A 21028-nucleotide genomic window follows, 5' to 3' on the forward strand; every position below is an offset into this window, starting at 1 on the left:
GAAGGTTCCAACTTGATATGAGAAAAATAACACTTTTAGAAATAGATTTCCAGAGTTTTAGAAAAATGCAGTGAAATAAACACATTATCTGATCAACAATATTTTACAGATTACCATTTTTGTCATACTAAATTATATTATACTTGATGCACAAATTATATTATACTAAATGCCTTCAGAAGGAAGTCCTTCACTGTCATGGTGTAGCCAAGCATAAGCATCTATTTCATAGAAATTGTATTCAGTGACATAGCTGCACTATAAGGTATTGCTTGAAATTCCTGATGTGATTGTACCACAATATTAGTGTTACCAAGAATAGATATCCTATTCTTGATTATGTAATCAAGAAAAACTTCTGGAAATAATATTCAGAGTACAAACTACTTTTAATCAGCAGCTAAATACCAAGGTATGATTACTTCGTTGCTCTAATGACATCTGTAATGGATTCCAAGTGCTGTGCCTGATTGCTTCCCAGCTGATCAGGATTCTGTTCATCACTTCTAGCTGCTGGAATTCTAAGATTTCTTGGAGTTCCTCTACAAAAGGCTTCAACACTGGTTAAGCTAAATGACTACAGTATGTGCTTTAAAACAGCCCATCAAAAACTTTACTGTCCATGATAAAATGTTTTAAGAGAAGAGAGGAAGATCTGTGTTGCCCACTCCCTTTTTACTGACAGGCATTGATTAAAAAGCTGTCCTTCTAGGCAACTAATCCAAGACTGTTAAGCCACAGGTATCTGCACCACAGAGCAATTCACTGTTTGCTCTGTCATCCGTTTAGACAGAAAGAAAAAGGGCTGTAAAATTGTACTTTTATGTACAACTTAATGGTTAAATTGTACTTGTATGTTTATCAACACATGGCAGAGCAAGCCATTTGTATAAACACAAAGGCAATAATGAAATAAGTAATTGTTCCAGCTGAATATTCTACAATTCCTTTTAATAGTGCATTTCCTGAACCACTTTATATAACTACATGATAACACAGGCTTGAAAACTATTAACATAATTTCAATCAACAAGAAATTATTAGAGAAGTTAAAATATGGTGGCTCAAGTGAGGTAATCATAGAATCATTTAGCCTGGAAAAGACCCTTAAGTTTACTGAGTAATGAACTGCTCTTTCTTTCAATTTCTTGGAAATTGCACAAGGCAGCTTCAAATATTTATACAAGGCACAGCACATCTATCACACAATGTAGGTGATCTCACCAGTACAATCCACTCCGTTTCTTTCACAAGTGTGTTAGCAAAATGAATAATGCTAATGTTTTGCAAAGCCCTAATTTAAAACATTACCAAGTCTGAGACATACACTGGCAAAAGGGACAATAATGACTACAGAGAACCACCGCTAGAAAAAAAACCCCAACCAAATACAAAAAGTGCCACACAAGACTTATTTACTTCATCCAGCCATTGAGTGCCCAGTGCAAGTCAGAAGATTTGCTGGCTCTTTAGTTCACACTTTAGCTCTGCCAACAGAGAACCCTTAGAATAATGTTGTTTCAAGTCAAAAGATACAAAACTACTCAGAACTTCGACCTGTTTTATGTGTATTTGAGAAATATCTAGGTAAAATAAAACTAACTCAGCTTCCTGGATTACTTAAATTTTTTGAGTGAAAGATCCTTTTCAATAGGATGTATAACACCCATTAATTGTCTTGAATTTTCTTCCTCTTACAAGGGATACTGAAACCAAAATATTTGGAATGCCTACACAAATTAAAAGTCCTAATCAAAATATTTATTAAAACTCTGCTATAGGAAGGACAGATGATTCCCAAATAATGGAAGCGCAGAAGCCAATAAAACTGCATCATGGCATACTTTATGATCAAGCTACTGAGGTGTTACACAGTAGATTCAAACAAGCTTAAATCTGTTGGTTTTTACACTTTCCCACTCTTTCAGTAAAACTGTGTTCTGATCAAAAGAAAGCCTATAAATACTGTCAATCAATTTGACAGCTAAAGTCTTAAAATTAACATTGTGGGACACTGAAGGAATTAGGGAAAGGTCTCCAACGTCCTCAAACCCCTGCTGTGTGAGCAAGGGCTGGGAAGCAGCTCCTCAGGTGCAGGTGGCGTGTGAAGCAGAGTGGAGCACAAGACACAGGATGTTTTCAGGCTCCCTGGGTGGATTGTGGTGCTGGCAGTGAACAGCCAGGGCTGTCTGCAGCTCTGCTGCTTATGAGGGCTAACAAATGTGAGACACTGTGCTTAGATCCGCTTTCCAGACCACTTGTAAGCAGGTAACACCACTTACTTCACTTCCAAGAGAAGTACTTATCTTTCTTGTAACTCACCTTTCTGGATGGTTTGCTGTTCTTCCTCTCAGTGTACACAGAAACACACTGAGCTCAGAGTCCCACAGCCACAGGACAGAATTGCTAAAGCTTGAACTCGCTTACCTTTAGCATTTTAAAAACTTAAATATTTGAATTTATTAAGCACTAGAAAGCTAGAGAATTTTCTGAGCTTTACTCACTTTAGGTACTCAAAAAGCCGTATCTATTTTTTGCTATCTTCTTGGCATTATTTTTCCCCAATGGCTAGAGCCCTTCTTTGCCATCTCAAAGCAATTTGTTTAGGAGAAAGACTTTTATTTCAAAGAAAATTTCCTACTGAAAAGAAAGCAATTAACTAATGAGAGTACAGCCTTAAGATGAATGCTACAGGAAGTCAGATGAAGAAATCAGAATAATATCTCAAGAATCATCTACAAATCACACTTTTTTTCCCCCAAAACAGGAACTAATACTAATGATACTTATGAAAGACTATTCTGAAGTAAAGTCAAGTAAATTAGCCTGACTGCCAATCTGAAATATAAAAAAAAAAAGGAGTTACTACCTCAATTTGGCAGTTTTAATTGCTTTACCTGGCATTCCATGGACAAGGTCCCCACACAGCACAAAGAACTTGGGTTTAGGGTTTAGTTTGTTAACAGCTTGCACTGCTTGCTCTGCTAATTTAATCTCCTCTCCCCATTCATCATCTCCATTATTAGTGTCTCCATGTGTCCAAGCTTTCATCAGTCCAAACTGAGGATCTGCTCCCTGGATGAAGTAGAAGGGCCCCTTCCATTGGTACTCAGCATCTAAGAAGACAAAAGAGGAAAAAAAAACCCAGTAGAGACACTTAAAAGAGAATGAAAGCTTCCACGCATCATTAAATTGATTGTTCTTCACCTCAGTAGGTTGATGCTGCTTTAACGTAAGTACAGAATTCTGTACTCATTCATACAGGACAAATATAAAGGCATAAGTACAAAATTTTCCTCTAATGTGTAGTTGTAATAAATGAAAGTATATTAATCTAATTATGCGACATAGTAATTACAGACTGATTAGAGGAAAAGTATGTGAAGAACTCAGCAAATACTGCTGGAAATTACAAGACTACAACACAGCACAAGTGTGTAACATTAGATTTCAGTTGATTCTTTTAAGACTCCAATTATTGCTTCTTTAATTAACAAGTTAAAACATACACAAGTTTCACATTTTATGGTTCCAGTAGACTTTTTCTTTTCATATTAAGGAGTTATATGCTTTTTGGTGTTATCGTTTTAGAGAAAAGTTGGATGTAGCACATTCAGTTAGAACTGAAGCCACTCAACAGGACCAAGGTCAGCAAACACTAAACCCAGCAACACCAGAATTAGCAGCAACAATGAAAATCCAAATTTATTGCTGCCACAATTGCTCCAAAGACCTATGGCAGAAAGGTGAGAACTCAGAAACAAATTTCCATTGGTAGAGTCAGTGTAGGCAGAGAGTGTGACAGAAACTGTGCTGATACCATTTTACATATACTTCTTTCTCCAATATTGTATTACCAAGTACAACAAACAAAGGGTGATATATGTAAGACTATATATATACGTTTGGAAGAAATGTATATATGTATATACATATATACATTTGGAAGAAAAAATCTCAACACTGGGCAAATAAAATAACAGCTGGCTACAAATTTAAAACAGAAATGGGTAGCCTGTTTCCTAGACTTATGTCCCAAGCTGGAATTGAAGTACAAACATGAGTATGCTGTGGTTGCTCCAGCTGTCTATATGCATTCATTTGCAACCTGAATATTTCAGTTTTGACAGCTGTATTTGGCTTAATACTGTTACTGTCATTGGAGGTATTTTAAACAGAATTTAAGCTGTTAAAAACTCACTGACTACATCCATCTATAGTTGACTCGAAAAAGAAAAGATACAGCAAATTATTTAAAATTAAAATATAATCCACAAATATACTCTCATATCATGTCAGTCTAATCTGAAATTCATTTTGAGGCAAAACTGGTCTTCCAGTAACAGTAGAGAAGTAGCATGTCCACCACATGGATGTACTTTTGACTTCCTTCCACAAGCTCCAGAACTGGAGCTTCACACTTGGCAAAAAGGGGAGTGTGTTTCTTTCAAGGAAGGTTAGAAAACAGAGCTCAGAATTCATCTCTTGCACCATGGATATGGATAGACTGGAGTGAGGGATAAGGAATGTAGGCAACTCCCAAAAGCTGCTTGTAATTGTCATCTGTTGCTATGGCATCAGATCATTTTGCCAAATGAAAGCTTCTGCACTTTAGTTAAACTAACATTTCATTTCTAAACAAAATTATTTATATACCAGCACTGACTTATTCTAAATAATAATCACGTATTTTATAGGCAGAAACTTCCAGCCACTCATCGGCTTTTAATTCTGAAAAAAAATTTACTCTTCCAGTTACACAACTATTCAGGGAAGTGAAATGATCCATCTATCCATGAGTTTGCAGTAGAAACCTTATGGAACTAGTTGAATGCCACAAAGTAATTTAGGTTTTTCTTTTATGACTTCCATGAAAAAATACAACTGCCATAAAAGCAGCTTGCATGATGCAGCAAAGGCACTGTTTGTGCAACTTACAGTTTTTATAAGTGGAAAGCTATAGGAACAATATCAGTCAAGGAAGCTTGCATCAGAAACCCTTTATGACCTCTACAAAACAAAACTGTAAAAAGGGAAATTCTGAAACAGGAACTTGGTTTGGAGGAGTGGCACAATTTATTCATTAAATAGGGAAAAAAGATCAAATCTTTGAACAATATGGCAGGACTTCTAACACCTGCCCTTTTTCCAGCAACTTTATAGACAGTACTGATAAATCAACGCTGAGCAAAATATACTTGTTTTGTATTGTTTAATCCGAAGCTAGTATTTTTACCATAGTAACCTAAGTAAAATGTATTTACATTTATTTATTTTTATAGAAACTACTTTAACAAAAGAGCTAGCAGTTGTTTTTAAAGACTGTGTCTCAAGTATGGACAGACTGTGTTACCCTTTCAGAGCCCCAGGAATGGTGAGTGGTGGCCATAGGCAGCTGGAGCACCTGGAGCAGTCCTGGCTGGTTGGCACAGGCAGCAGGGCTGAACCAGGTCCCAGGGAACAGGGAGCTTTATATAATACTTGAACATAGAAAGATCTGGCAAGCAGACAATGCACTGTCGGGGAGCAGGCAGAGCTGATGCAGAACTGGTGGGAAAGCCAGACTAGGGGTTATTCTAATACATGTTTCATGGATATTTTATTTTCCTTACTTATATTCATGCCAATACAGGAACTCTCTAGGTTTTAAGTACCTGAATGTTTCTAAGACTGTGCACAGATGCTCTGGTTTGAGTGGGTGAGTGATGGTCATGTGAGGCAGAGAGAGAGACTGATAAGATGAATTTCAAAAGAGAAGTTCAGTACACAGACAGAATCAAGAAATGGCAGAAGAAAGGAGAAACAGAAGATGCAGGGGTGGAGGTGGTGAAGAGTGGGGAGAAAAGGAAGGAGATAGGAGGTGAAAAAAGAAAGGAACTGAAAATGATGCAAAGGTATATGCTATATTCTCCTTTAGGAAAGAAAAAGATAAAATGAAGAAAGTGAAGCAGGGACATCAGAAGAGAGCCAGGAATCAGGGCTACATAAATAACATTTACTTAAAATGTTAGTTTAATTAACTGGTTTTAGTCAAATAATTCAGTCAATAGCTGTTTCTGTGGTATTCAATAACTCATCAAATAGCTACAAAAGTAACAGTAAGGTTGAATAAATATTTTCTACCTTTGTCTTGTTATTTGGTAACTCCAACCAAAAACACTAAAAACAAATAATCCTAGTACTTAAACCAAATTCCATTAGCTTATTACTGATCAATTGGTATTCACTGATTTTGTTTCCCATGAAACAAAAGTATATGGGAACAAAATAATGCAAGGACACTGTTTAAACTTACAACTTAACTTTTTCTTTAAAATCAGGGATGTGCTTTAATTACTATAAAGTATTATAAATATAAAAACTGAGTCTCATGATGAGAGTTGTATTAATACAACACCACGAGTGCAAACTTGCACCTGGCACCAATCTTAAGCCTGTTCTGAATTCAGCTGATCCAGGAGGTACTCTAAAGTGCCCTCACTGGTCTGTCTTCAGAGTTGTTTTTGCAAGTTTTTCCTTATCTGTGTAAGCCATAACACCAGTCCAGCTAAAGTTTCAAGTGTTGCTACTAGTGCAATTTCACTAATTCTGCTGAAAACCACAGGACTAGGCCTGCACGAATGCTCTTCCAACAAACCAATATGGTAAGAGGGTAGCAACGAGAAACAGATAGGAAAAGCATCTTCCGCTACCACAGACGGATCCATAAGTCTCCTGCCTTACAATTAAATGGTTTCTCAATGGACCCTGTTCAGATCATTATTCTATACCCTCCTTTTCTCCCTCACCAGCTGCTTGTTGGCAACCACAAAACAGGTACAGTGGCTGTGCAAACAAACCCCGTCTGCCCCGTAAGACAGGCACCACAAACCCCTGTTTGAACCCTTTGGTCTTTGCACTGGATCTCAAGAACAGTGCTCAGCAAAATCATTCTGCTCCCATGCTGGGGGTCTGCCAAAGTCTGGCAGAGGGGAACTAACAAACACCACTGGGCACAAGTGGTGGGAGGGCCAACAGCTGCTTTTGCAGCAATCCCCTAGTCATGATCCAGGTCCCAGATGCTACTTCATAAGGTTTCAATTAAATAACATGTACAATGGCTATCATCCCTTCAACTGTAGCAAATGACTTCTGTGGGAACAACAATAAAAGCATCCTTCTCACTAGGAGCTTCAATTTTCAAGCCTTTAGATGAGCTATGTAGTTGTATCAGACGAAGTGCATGCTAGGTAAAGCAACAGAACATTAGGATTCCATTAATAATTTTTTCTGCCTTCTCCCATCACAAAATCGAATGAAGCTGAGAATGCCCGAAAACTGGCTCTTCATCCCTATAGACATTGAAGCTGTTTGCAACTTTCAGAATTTACCGTAACAAAAAGAAAACACAATTGCAGAACAAAGTTGACAGACTTCTCCAATAACTGACGTACATGCAGTTTCCATTTCTGAAGGACAAACTATGTCTGTGGAGCTGCTTTTACACACCAAGCAACAGAAAACTATTTCAAATCAGTATTGCTTCCAGATCTCCTTAAAAGCACAGCTGATCGCCACAGAAGAAGTCCAACTTCTGAACATGTTGTTATGCCTCAGTTTCAATACCTTCCTACTCTTTTTCTGCTCCCATGCATATCAAAGTACAGATAGAGGATCAATGCAATGTATTTTTAGCAGCATTGGCTGAAAAATGGTGCCAGCTTCTAATTTTATCTAAGGATTAATTCTGTGAAGGACCGAAGTAGTCAGCAGCAATTCACCAGAGAAAACCTCAGCCATGTATTGTGATCACAGGCAAAAAGACACCTCAAGGACTTAGGTGGGATTTCAGCCGAATATCCCAACTTCTAAAGGACAATAGCTAATGTCTTGCTGTGCCTTTATTTCTCCCCTTTTTTCTTTTCCTAGTTTCTCCTTTCTTTTCTTTCCCCATCTCCAAGGACCACAAACACACATCTATTGAGATTGCTCAAAAAAACCACTGGCCTCTGTCAGGCACGTGGTACGGGTGAGATTTCCAGTATTTCCGTGGTGGGATTTTTTTGTAAGTACACTGATTGGGTTCAACAGTATATCGGTGTTTTTCTTCCTCTACACTCTGCAGCATTTAATGGAAACAATTTAGTTATGGAAAGTTACTCCTGTCCATAGTCCCTCTTTAGACACTACTGTGTCAGAGGAGTTTGGACATGGACACATCTCCAAGTGCCTGCTCAGTCCACCATGGGCAGTAACAAACACAAAAATGCCCTCATTGTCACATTGGGTTTGACAGGAGAATCCATATCACTTCTCTGAAAATCAGAGCACAGCAGAAATAGGAACATGGTTCCCTGCCCCGAGTTATCTTTGCCTACAAAGTGTGCCTGTGACTTTTTCTGGGTGAAAGTGAAAGGGAAGCACAACCTTGGTTGTGCTTCCAAAGAAGCTCTATGCAGGAAGGAAAATGGAATCTCTTAAGTGAAGTCAGTATGTATACATCATAGACAACACAAACAGCAACAATTTGTTTTCATTACTCTCAGTCCTGAAATAGCTTCAAAACCAATAAAGGAATTGCACTACATTCTTAATAATTCTTTGTTATATATTAAAATATTATCAATAGATACAGCTTGGAAAACTCATTATTTCTGTATGTCTAAATACAAAAGATTTCAGTCTGAAGAAATGTGCATTTCTTTCAGCTCCTTTTCCATGTGTACCCAAGAGTCTACCAAAGATATGACTACTGAAGGTTCTGCTGAATGACCAAGGCAACCCGCCGTGAAAGGTGCAATTTTATGCGCCAGGGGAAAAACCCCTTCAAAACAGGTATCAAAGTACATTTTCAGAGAGAAAATAAAACCTTTTAAAGAGTAATTATTCCAGAATTATGTACTACAGAAATACTGTCAGTAGAAACACTAAATGACAGAATATGGTTTCTCAAATAAATGAGACAGTGCTACTGTTTTCAAGACATACTTCTAAACTTCTTAGATAACTATCAAGGTAAGAAATGCCCCCTCAGACACAGTTTATTTGTACTGAGGGCTACAGAATCTAAATTCTAGTCATGCCTTATGCCCACCCCCAAATTTAACATGTAAACTCATTACAAAAACTTTACAGCCCAGAACTGTAGGTGTGAAGGGGGGTGGTTTGCATAATGACAAGGTGAAGTCACAGAAAGTTTCTCAAAACCCACGTAAAAATTTCCCTAATTCATATGAGAGTTGGAGACAGTATTGGGAATGGAATATGCAAACTGGGAAGCAGTTCTGATCAGTGCTCAAAAATATTACTGTTGAAGAGCTCTAGAACAGTAATCATAATGTGCCAAGATCCAACACTCCTCTGAAAGCAAGAAATCAACTGCGGTTGTATTTAATTTCAAAGGGAGGCGAATTATATATAATTATGATGCTTTTAAAAAGTGCAAAAATCCTTGAAGGCAGCACGAAAACTATTCAAAGACACTATCCCAGAGGCTCAGACCATATGCACAGCATTTACTAAGAACTTCAGAAAGATCAGAAAGAATCCAGATTGTCTAAACTACTTAAGTAACAGCCATAAGGAGGCTAGTAAGAGCAGGACAGCATCCTTTGAGAAGCTAAAGCATCCAAATAAGAAGAACAGGAAAGATTTTATACGCTGGATGGTTAGATACTAAAGTCCAAGAAGTCAAGCTAAAAAAAGTTAAGAACTGGAAACAGCAAAAATCTGACAACTAAAAAAGCACTTTGTAGGGGAATTAGGAGCAGGTAGCCTGCCAGATGCTCACTAGGGTTAACAGATGTTCCAGACATGCAAGATGCATCCAAAAATAAAGGCTGAAAAGAAGAAAAATAAGGTACATTTTTGCATCTACAGGTATTGTGAGGGAACTTGTGAAGATCTAATGTGAGAATTCTTCCTGACAGCACATCAGATCTGTCTCAAAGCAAAATACCAGTAGATGATTCAACAAATAGACATAGCACTAAAAAACCACTCAGGTGGTTTAGTGCTATGTGGTGGGATTCTATGGATGCAATTAGGTGGCATCCATAGAACTCCTCAAAAGTGAAAACCAGTGAACCCCTGGGGAGTTACTTCATCCTTAAAACTGCCCTTGCTCCAAAGGAACACGGAGGTGGTCACTATTACACCAACATTTAAAAGGGTTTCCTGAGCAAAAGTAGCATCTGTACAGACAAGTGATGGAAATGCTAACCAAGACAGCAGCCACTGTGTTTACTGATTCTTCAGAAAGAGAAATCAACAGCTTTTACAGGGACAAGGGAAATCCACTTGATCCCATCTCCAAGACACATCTAACAGTTACTTGCCAAAGATTCTTAATGAAGCCAAGCTGTCTGGAAATATGAAAGGAAGTCCTTGTATGCACAGAAAACTAGTAAGAGAAACAGAAATGGACAAGACACACAGGCCCCCCCTGGATCTGCACTGGGACCTATATACTGTTCAACAAACTCAAAACAATCTGTCACAGCAACTGAACAGAGAGGAAGTGGAATTTGCTAAAATTAAGCCATTTGGCAGCATGAGAATCAGGCCTGGTTGTGAAGAACTGAGGAGAGACTTCCTATTCAGGGACTGTTCAAAAAAGGATGAACTTCATGCAAAAAAGTACAGGATAGTGCACATGGGTAAAACACCACCAACTTCATGTGAGTTCTAGCAAGTACTACCAAGAAGTCACCTCGACATTCAAAAATGGCAAAAGATCAGAGATTGGAAAGGAATACAGAACAGAGCAAAATGAAAATATGAGAAACAACTGAATAAACTTTGAGAATATGTAAAAGATTGGTGAGGGAGGCATGACAGAGAAACGTAAAATCACACATGGAACTGAGATTGTGAGGATGCAATACTGGTGATTCGCCTGTACCAGACAAAGGTTTTGGAACCATCACCTAAAACTAGCAAAAGACAGGTTCAAACAGACACTTCTCAACCAGTTAAACTGACAGGAGTATCACTTGTTTAGTTACTTGAAAAAAGTGTTCTTCCACTTTCACAGAAATTCTTTGCACAGCATGCTACTGACATACTTGGGACCAAAAAAAATATATATAATAAACCAAAACAAAATAACCCCCTGACTTCTGGAGAGAAGTGGTGAAGACAGCACTCACCCAAACATATGGTCCTGTTTCTTCACTAAAATACAAATAGAAGGAGTAGACAGCTGAAGCAAAATTTCACATGAGTAGAAAAGGGAGCTAATTGATTTTAAAAAGTAAAGCCAAAGCATATAAAGGCCTCTTGCCAATAAGGTAGGGTATTTATACACTGTTTACTACTGTGCTTCATTGATTATATGGATAATTTCAATCCCTCACCTCCAGATTCTCATTCACATGTTCCATACCAAGGGCAGATTACAGCAGGTTACAGGTAAAACCTCCTCATTAAGCAAAAAGCAGACTGAACAAATTACTATTAGGGGAGAGGGTGTGGAAGAGGGACTTTGCAGAAAGGGTAGTAAGAAAAAAAGGAAATTTAGCTCTCAATAGTGGCTTTCAAATTTTAAAAAGAAACAGTGTGACAAGCCATAGCAGTGGCAGTAAATGCTTTATGTGGATACATGTTTAACAGAAGTGAAACCCAAAGACTGAGGAAAGCAATAAAACACAGAGAACTGATGTTCATCTTACACTGCATGAACATTTGCCTCAGTTTTAACAGCCCTTGGTTCTCTTTTCCCCCAATTATTCAGTTATTAAAATGTTGTGTTGCACTTTAGCCTCTTGAGAAAAGGCCAAGTAAATTATTTACAAAAAGTATTGCACCCGAAGATGGTAGCTGGACTATGATAGCCTAACGAATCCTGAACAAGATTAAAAACAACCAACTGGTAGAAAAGTGTTAATTAATATTTAAAGAATTCCAAACAAGGACACTTCAGGAGAAAGAAGCACACCTGGAAAACAGATTCCCAAATGCCATGTTTAAGTAAATGTTCAAGAAGTACTTAGATAAAGCTTTTATTCAGAAAATTTTACACTGCTGTTGAACACTCTTTTTGTCAAAATTTCACTATACAGTTGATGTAACTAGATGGTTTGTCTGCCATCTGTCCCCTCAGCAAATGCTAGGCATTCTGTTCCAAACCAACCAAACCATCTGCAATTAATAGGTTGCCAGAATGACTGTATACATATACTTCACATGCTCTGAGTTGGTGATTTTTCTTTATTTGGCAACAAGCAAAGCCAAATATTTCCAGTGCAACCCAAGAAAAGACCACAGAATTGCTGGGACTTAATAGCCTTGCTGACCTCACCAAACCAATACAATTTGAAATTCATAAATACAGATAAATAAAAGACCTTCCACGCGTGGCCACAGGAAATGATTTCTTAACACAGAGCTCGCTGTGCTGCTGAACACCTTCAGCACACTGTAGAACCTTCATCCTTGGAGGAATTTTACAAACAGGTGCATACACTGAGATGTTCAACGCGTTCAATACGCTCCTCTGTGTCCAGCCACTGGCAAAAACCAGCAGTCACAGGCGGCCGCCGCCTTCGCTTTGGCCTCGTTCCCTTACCCACCTGGCAGGTGTGGAAGCACGTCCGCCTTGGCTGGCTGCAGCCCAGGGTTTGCAGTGCTGCTTCTGCACAGCGGGGCAGGGCCAGGGGAGCACCTGCGCTGCTGACCCTCACCCTGAGCGAGGCTGAGCACCCCAGGGAAAGCAGCATCCTACCTACTTGTGAACCACCCTACGGCTGCCTTTCGTTTGAGCACCATGAACAGTGACCCAGCGGTAACCTGTTAGGTCACCCTACAGGTACCAACACAGGACAGCACAGTGCTGGCGCCAACAGTTTCACAGGCTATGGACACCAGGTTCAGCAGCACGGACAAGCATTTTAAAACGAATCCAGTGTTGGACACTGCTGGCATCTTTATGGGAGCCCGAGCGTGGGGATAAACTTGGGTGGCTCCGGGCGCGCCCCGGCACAGCGGAGGCAGCGGGGCGGCCACAGCCCCGCACCCGTCTGCGCTGCGGCCGCCCAGTGCCTCCAGAGCCCCGCTCCCCACCACGGGCTCCCCGGCGCCAGCAGACGGCCCAGGCCCCGGCACTCCACGCCTCCCCCTCCCCGGCAGCAGCTCCTCCCGCCGCCGGGGAAGCCCCGGGCCTCCCTCCGGACGCCCCTCCCGCCCGGCAGCGCGGGGGGGAAGAGCCCGCAGGCGATGGCGCGGCTCGGCCAGCGCCCCCCATACCTGGGCGGAAGGCGGTCAGAGTCCTGCCGCGAGCTCTCAGGAACACATTCCCCGCCGCCGCCATCGTCCCGGCCCCGCGCGGCCGCTGCCACCGCCGGGCCCGGCCGCCGAGGGGGCGGCACCGCCTCCGCCGGGGGCGGCGCCTGGCGCAGGCGGGAGGCCCCGCGGGCCCGGCCGCTGCGGCCGCGGTGGGGGCTGGGGGCTGGTGTGAGGGCGGCGGGGGTCGGGCAGCGGGGGTCGGCCGGCTCTGGGGCGAGCGGCTCCCCTGGGGCAGCCCTGGGAACGGGGGGTGCTGCGGGGCGGCTCCCGGTCCCGCCATGTGCGGGGGGCGGCTTCGGGTGGAACCTGCCTCGAAGATGTGCTGGCTTTTAAATGAATTATAATAAAGTAATAGATTACGTCATTTTCAGCTCGTTCCTGACCTGCGAACTGAAGCGACCCGGTGTCGTCTAAAAGCATTGGCAGCCTTCCTCTGTTCCTTCATGGGTTGTTCCTCTGGTCAGGTTTCCTCAGCGTTTAAACGTGCTCCCGAATTTAGGTGTCACCAGCAACTACTAGCTGAAAAAAGAAAAGGCAAAATTATGCAGAAAAAGCAAAGGCCCAGCGTCTCCCTGCTGTCAGTGTCCCCAGCCCGGTCTGTCCTGCCCATGGCTGGGCACTGTGGCGGGCACAGACCGGGGCCCATGTGGCTCCTGTTTCTGTCAGAAGCAAGCGACACAGTGAGGTGATGACTGAAATATATGGGTGACCCTTACAAGGCACTGTTTTCTTCATCTCTTCTGACCTAGAATCTCTTTTTGACCCAGCCATACAGGAACAACAATACGGTTGCAGTTTCCCAGTTGAACAGCCAGGACCCCGCTATTCTGAATGGTGCAACATGCAGAGCTCTGAGTGCTCCTATTCATCGTGTGAAATCTGCAGCAAAGTGCTAGATGAGGTTAATACTGTCAACTAAAATGCATTCCTATGGCTAGATGGTTTTTCCATCTGTAAAATGTGGGTATTGTTATCCACAAGTGAAAACAGCTTCTGCAGTCCTCCTTGTAAACTGCTTGATGATCATTAGATGGAAAGTGCTAGGGGAAGTCTTTTTTATTAAGTAGTTTTTGTCAATTCCCCTCTTTTGAGGCAGCATGTGGTATATTAAGCAAATAAAAACTAAAGTGCATTTTTAAGTCTCAGGTGCAGCCTATCTAAATATCCCAACACCATCATAGGAAGAGGTGATCACAGTCTCGTGGTAGAACTGCTCATGCTAATATAAAAACAATTGGCTCAGTCATGCAAAGACATTTTTTACCTTTTATTTTTCTTTTCCATTTTCTTCTCATCTGCTTAATAGGGCTGAGCAGCTATAAACCAGAATATATGACTGCTGCATGACTTCAGCTAAACTCAGGATTAATTTTGCAAGTGAAATAACATCAAGAGCAGACCAAAAAATGTAGATTGTTTTGGCAAGGCAGCATAGTGTGGTTCTGGAGCACAAAGACATGAGATTGTTACCAGCAGCTGAATTACCTTTGTCTTACTTAACCTGGATGTGTTGCTAAAGGCAACCATGTTTCTTGTCAAGTTATGCATGTCTGAAAGATTGAATCAGACCTGGCAGAGATGTGGATCGTAAGATCTTCTAGATTCATCTAAATCTGTAATTTCATAGCTCTTTTTTTCTAGACATGTATAGGGTGCTCTCCTCTACAAAACTCTGTTGTCAGTACTGTATTTGGTGTCTTTGCAGAATGGGTCACGGATGAGCCTCAGGGTGCTCAGCTCTTTCTAGGTGATTATGATGGTGAGTGCAGCCTGCCTATGTTGCCTCCTCTTCAAATGAAATCCCTTCATCTTAGATCACCTTGAGCATTACTTACTGTAATGAGGAGGCCATGAGAAATTTTAATTTTGTAATTTAAACACATTTTCTTGTGATTTTACAGCCTGAGTGCAGAAGTGTTTTCATCTGCAGAAATAAAGGAACATTTGCTTATAAACGTGAGAACTGAGAATCAGGACTGTGTGTTCAGGAGAGGGAATTCAGCTCTCTCCTGCTTCCTTTACTCTGCCAAATTTGAAGTATGCATTTTTGAAGCCAAGCTCATGGACCAAACGCTATACAGCTAAACTCATTTTACTATGACTAAGTCGTTCAAAGTTACTACTGATCTATGTTGGTTTAATTATAGATTTTCATGGACTCATTCCAAATGAGACCTAGATACAGCATCAGAATTTTGTCATAGGACTTGATTTGTTATAAAAAGTGTCATGAATATAATGGCACTGAATAAATATTTTACAGTAGCACGTGTCTCCTCTTATTTATAGAGTGTGAATTGAGATTTTTACTAATTTTATAAAGTTAATGTGAGCATACAGAGGGAAATGTACCATTCTGGGAGGGCATGCAGTATATTGAAAATAAGAGATTAAAAGTGGGAAATGCAGGCATTGAAAATAAAATTCTTATATAAGGTTTAGCTTAGTAAGGACTGTGAATAGAATAGTGCAGATCTGTGGAGTCCAGATCTTGTAAGACTTAACTCGAGCGTGCTTTAGATCATGCTGCCAACACTTACAGTTCTTGGAAGTTCCGAAAAATCCAGTAATAGACATGCTACTTTATTTTTTACTGCAGTTTAAAGTAAGACTCTATGCACCTTGAGAAATCCAGATATAATACTAATAAAACAAGTAAATTATTCTAAAATTTACTACCTCTATTGAGCAATTCAAATAAAGAGCAAAATAGTCAAAGCAGTGGTTGAAGAAGGGGAATCTTTTTTCTAATCTCAGCAAATGACAGCAAAACTTGAAGAGTACAAAAGGTGAAAAGGACATAACAAGGTTACTCTAGACATTGGAATTAAAATTACAAAGCACAGACAGATATGCAGATTTGAAACGAAACCATTTTAATCTTATATATAGAATAGAATGACTGTGTGCCATCTGGAATTCAGGGAATCCAATGAAAGTTGGAGGTGTAAACAACATACACAGCAGTATCAACATCTGTTTTCAGTGCCTGCTGATAGATATGAGTCCTTGAGGGATAAGTTAGACAAAATAATGGAAATTGATAAAACCTGGTGATAGAAAAAGGATCACACATAATTGTATTTGTTTAGAAAGAATATCAATTTACTCATGCTGAAAATAAATGGTGCATACAATGTATTGTCTGTTTTTCATGAATCTCTTCTCCCTTTAAGTCCTTGAACAGGACACCATTCACAGCAGATGCAACATTTTGGAAGGTTTGGCATAGGATACAGCTCCTCTCCTTCCCCAAGAACAGCTAATGGATAAAAATCAGTAGGTTCTGCAAACTTACAGTAGTATCTCATACGAGTACACTCTTATGTCCTGCTCCATTGCTGAGAGTGAGACTCCAGGATGGCTACACCATTATAGGTAAATTTAGCAATCTGAGCCTAAAACATTACAGAATATGATAAAACTTAAGGTCTGATGGATGTTCAATACAAACAAAAAATAATTACTACAATAAAAATGAATTACTGCACTGAAGAGTGCTAGAAATGTTAAAAAAAAGGCTCTGATAATATTCGGCCTTGATACCAAATGGCTTTCAATTTTCAAAGGGCCCACAAAATAATACCAAAAATGTTAAAAATGTTTAGCACAAACCAGCTTAAAAGGATAGGTTGATCAGGACCAATATTTTGTTGCTAGGAAGGGAACAATGATGACATTGATTATTTCCACAGCTAAAAATCCACAGTGTAATTGATTTTTATCTGACTCATTTAGTGTGGGCAGGCTTCATTTGTTCAAGAAACCTGTAATATATTCCTTGAATCACTGTAACTATGAGAGATATAAAAGTTGATGTAATGAGTTAAATACACTATTTAACTCAATTTGTTTTGCACACTGAATTCCAGTTTCTGACACAGATACAGGTTCTATCTGGAGCTACTGCTCATTTTTTAAGATGTCTTGTTCATTTTCTGTGCTCCCAAATATTGAAGAATTCTACTTTATTCAGGGTGCCTCTGACTTTAGAATTCCCTGTCCTGAGATTTCATTTTCAGTTACGCTGAGAACTTGCACCTTTCATTGAATGATTGAGAGCTGGGCTACCAGCAAATTTGAAAGTCGTGACTAGTAAAGACTCCAGTGAATGAGAGAGCCAGACTAGGAGGAATTCTTTGATCTGGTGCTTATCTTTGATACATTCAGTGTCTATTCCTGAAAAATCATGGATATTTGGGTCATGGGTTTGTATTGAAACTGCTAGACACAGAAAAATTGCCTAGGAGTCCATCAGGGCTGGAGCTGAGTGAAAAAAATCAGGGTTTTAGTTGAAGTGTGCATTTCCAAAATGATGCAGAATATTTGTGATTGACTGCCACCTCATCTTGAACTAAGAACTTCCTGACTTAACTGTTCTCCAGAATTTTTCTGTCAGAATTGTGCAGCATTTGCCCTCTGTCTAAAGATTATGATTCCTGCTGCTCATCAAGACCTGTCCAGTTACAAATGGAAAGGAATTAGGAATATAAATAGATTTGAAGAAACTATTTAGTATATATATACACATATATATCTGCATGCTTTTAGAGTACTATGGGTTTCAGGTATACACTGACCTGGTCTAAGAAGAAAATCTAGGTTTAAAAGCTTTTATTTCACAACTTGGTCTCAAATTTGGACTTGTTGGACTTTTCTATTTTAAACAAATAGATTTTCCATTAATGTATAAGCAAAACCTGGAACCTGGAAGAAAAATTAATATTTAGTTTATGTATCTGTATGCATGACTCTGAGATTCCTTTCTCCTTTGCTGATAAATGACATTTTACTAAGAAAAAATACAACCCCTGATGATCATTAACCACACTTGCTATTTCTGCCAAAAAAATCAAAGAAGCAGCAATCTTTCAAGTATTAAAATTCAATAAACAATCAGAGCACTTCGATATTTTTCAACTAGACATACAACAAGGGCACTTGTCTTTTCCTGTTACATTGGTTAACCCAAAAGGTGTTGCAAATGTACTGGATGAATCTCTTTGTTTCCTTACTGAAAGCATACATTTTTTTTTTTTTCCAGACTGGAAAAACTCCTTTTTACATTTCAGCTGACATACAAGCAATTTGGGTGTTTTGAAAAAAACTGATACCTTTTTCTTTCCTTCTATAAAGAGATTTCATCCTCTTTCAGAAAAGGGAAATTTTTGTTTTTTAACCTAAATTTTAACCAAATACATTTTTCAGAAGCACATGTACATCACCATCTGACAGGATATAACAAACTGATATAAAGAAACAGTGGCGTCAGATGACTTTGAGAAAAAAAAGAGTGACTACAAGAAAACTGTGAAAGAGAAACCATTGTCATACCACTTTGCAAAGATGTAGCTTCTGCTAGAGTGGAGTTTGACACCACAGAAATGACAAGGTTCCACATAGGTTTTCTGAAGTGCAAAAGGTAGTTGTACATCAATCAGGCAAATAAATCCTCTTGTGGATTGGCCTTCCTGAGTCCCATTCTGCCACTACTTTCCCCTCAAATACAGCCTAATAAATTGCATCGGTGGTTCAGAGAATCTTTGCTGCTTTGGAGAATGATTTGTTCCCTAAACTCTTCACAGAACTCTTCTACACATTAGGATTCACTCATATTGTGTGCCAGGTTTTGCATGTGAAGTAGATCTTAAAATTGACTTTACCATCTGTGATGTCACTAATATAGCAGTCACTGAACTTCCTGAAATAGGATGACTATGAAGGATGCATCTATTTTGCCACAGATTTCTATAAAACAAAATGTTTTTCAGTAATTAAAGCTGGAGATGAACAAAGGAGGTACTCTGGGAAAAGCGCAGATTAATTTAACCATAAGTGACCCATTTAAGGGTTTTTTCACTCAAGTAATGACTGAAGAAAATGAGTTCAGAGACTGATGAAGGATGTTGAATAGGTAATTATCGCTATTACAAACCTCTTATTTTAATTTGCAGGAAATGTGATTTGAAAATTAAATATTACTTGATTTTTTTTTAGGTTTCAGTATGGACTCTCTTTCAGCTGTGTCTAGCACTTTTGTTTCTCCAAATTTCAAGGACCTTTCTTTTCCCATTAATGATTGTATTAGATAACCAGAAGGGTCCATTTTTCAACAGTATTATCTCAGCAATAAATTACATTTTCCACTTCCCTCAGATTCCTGGTCTAAAAATCTGTAAGTGTTTTACAGGCCTTGGATAAAAACAGATAACGAAAAATCTGGACACAGGTAGAGGCACGCAGAGGCTGATTTATGAGTGAAGACATAACATGCACCACAAAGCTCCTACTTTTAAAATTAATAATAGATGAGGACAAGACTGCATGCCCTACAAGGCAAATGTAATCCACCTGTTCTGTACTACCCTTCACTTCAACTACCAGCTTCCTTCACCGTGTTTGCAATGATTTTTTCAGATTCCTTCCAGTAGTACTTATTTATAACAACCAAGTCAATGACAGCAAACACTGTCTGTATTCCCAGTGTTCTTACAAATTTTTAATGCTCCAGTATTTTTCAAATCTCTGTTACAAATGTAACAGAGTCCAATGTCCCAGCATAAAAATCCAGAATAATTGACACTAGAGAAGTGGCTTTCCCACTCTTTGAATTTCTTCTGGTTTTGAAACAATTGAGAAGTAAAATTTTATTCACGGAAATATTGCTTGGTTTTATTGATCCATTCCTACATTTGCTGCAGGATGATCACAATAAAGATATGTCCCCTGTACATCAAGCAAAATATAGAAATTAACTCAAGTGCCTTTTCTGCAGATGACTTGGAACCATTAAAGATCATTTTGATGTTTGCCAGTTGGTTGCAGGAATACACAGTAAGGAATTGCAGAAGGCTGTGTACAACAGTAGGCTACGAATGAGAAGATGCTACATCCAACCCTTCCAAATATGCTCTGTGGCAAATTAACCCAGTGTCCTTGCAAAATGAACTGTGCCACCCTTTTCTGCTTCAGACTCTAGCTTTAAAATCACACAGAACTAAGACCTTCCTGCTATGAAGCCTTGTCAGGCTCATTCAAAAAGCATGGTGGAGACATTGCACAGTGTCCCAGAGGGGGCCTGAGAGTGAGCAAATGGCACAATGCCAGTCCCACCAAGCAGAGACACTGGGAGGCCATTTGCCTGTAGGGGTGCCCTCACCACGCAGAGATGTAACAAACCCTCTCTAGCCATGACATCTTCACAACACCCACTTGACAACACAGAGTCTGGCCCATGATCCTGAATTTATGCTGTGGTCTTACTTTATAGACCATGGTACTGGAATGAGTGGTAAACCAGAAACAGCTCAAAAATAGTGAAGTGTGATTAGCATTTTTGTTGAATGCAATTGGATGGGTTTGTCAACCATAACAATTTTTTGGAATAATTAACTGTGCTGAATTTTTTGTTAAAATAAAAGCACAACATTCATATGGAGTAATTACTGCAGTGTGAAACATGTTTGAATTAGAACAAGATAACTTTGTCATTGGGTAGGTAAATTCATAGTGCCAGGAAACGTTCTCCTCCCCAGGTTCTAGGAATCATGTTAGGAATAATGTGCCTAACAGTCTTCTGCAGCACACAGTACAAGCTACTATTAATAATATATCTAGAGCTGAACATAAGGTATGGAGGGAGTATTTAAAATGTTTAATTATTCAAATGAAGGAATTAATTGACTGTGCCTTTTTTGCAGTTCCACAGTATTTCTAAACATCATAAGAGCTCAACATGCTAGGAATATAATAATGTATCTGAATC

General features: G+C 39.5%; 1 protein-coding gene across 1 annotated transcript in view; it reads right to left on the reverse strand.

Annotated features, from left to right (window-relative positions):
* CPPED1 (calcineurin like phosphoesterase domain containing 1) overlaps positions 1–13338 on the reverse strand; it is a 39768-nt gene extending 26430 nt beyond the window's left edge. The window contains exons 1-2 of the mRNA XM_039560516.1: positions 13225–13338; positions 2898–3116 (exon numbers count right to left, since the gene is read on the reverse strand). Coding sequence (XP_039416450.1) covers positions 2898–3116; positions 13225–13288 — 283 coding nt within the window. The 5' untranslated portion in view covers positions 13289–13338. The remainder of the gene's footprint in view (positions 1–2897; positions 3117–13224) is intronic.
* Positions 13339–21028: the final 7690 nt, after the last annotated feature.

Source organism: Corvus cornix, chromosome 14 (assembly GCF_000738735.6).
Source record: "Corvus cornix cornix isolate S_Up_H32 chromosome 14, ASM73873v5, whole genome shotgun sequence".
NCBI lineage: Eukaryota > Metazoa > Chordata > Aves > Passeriformes > Corvidae > Corvus > Corvus cornix.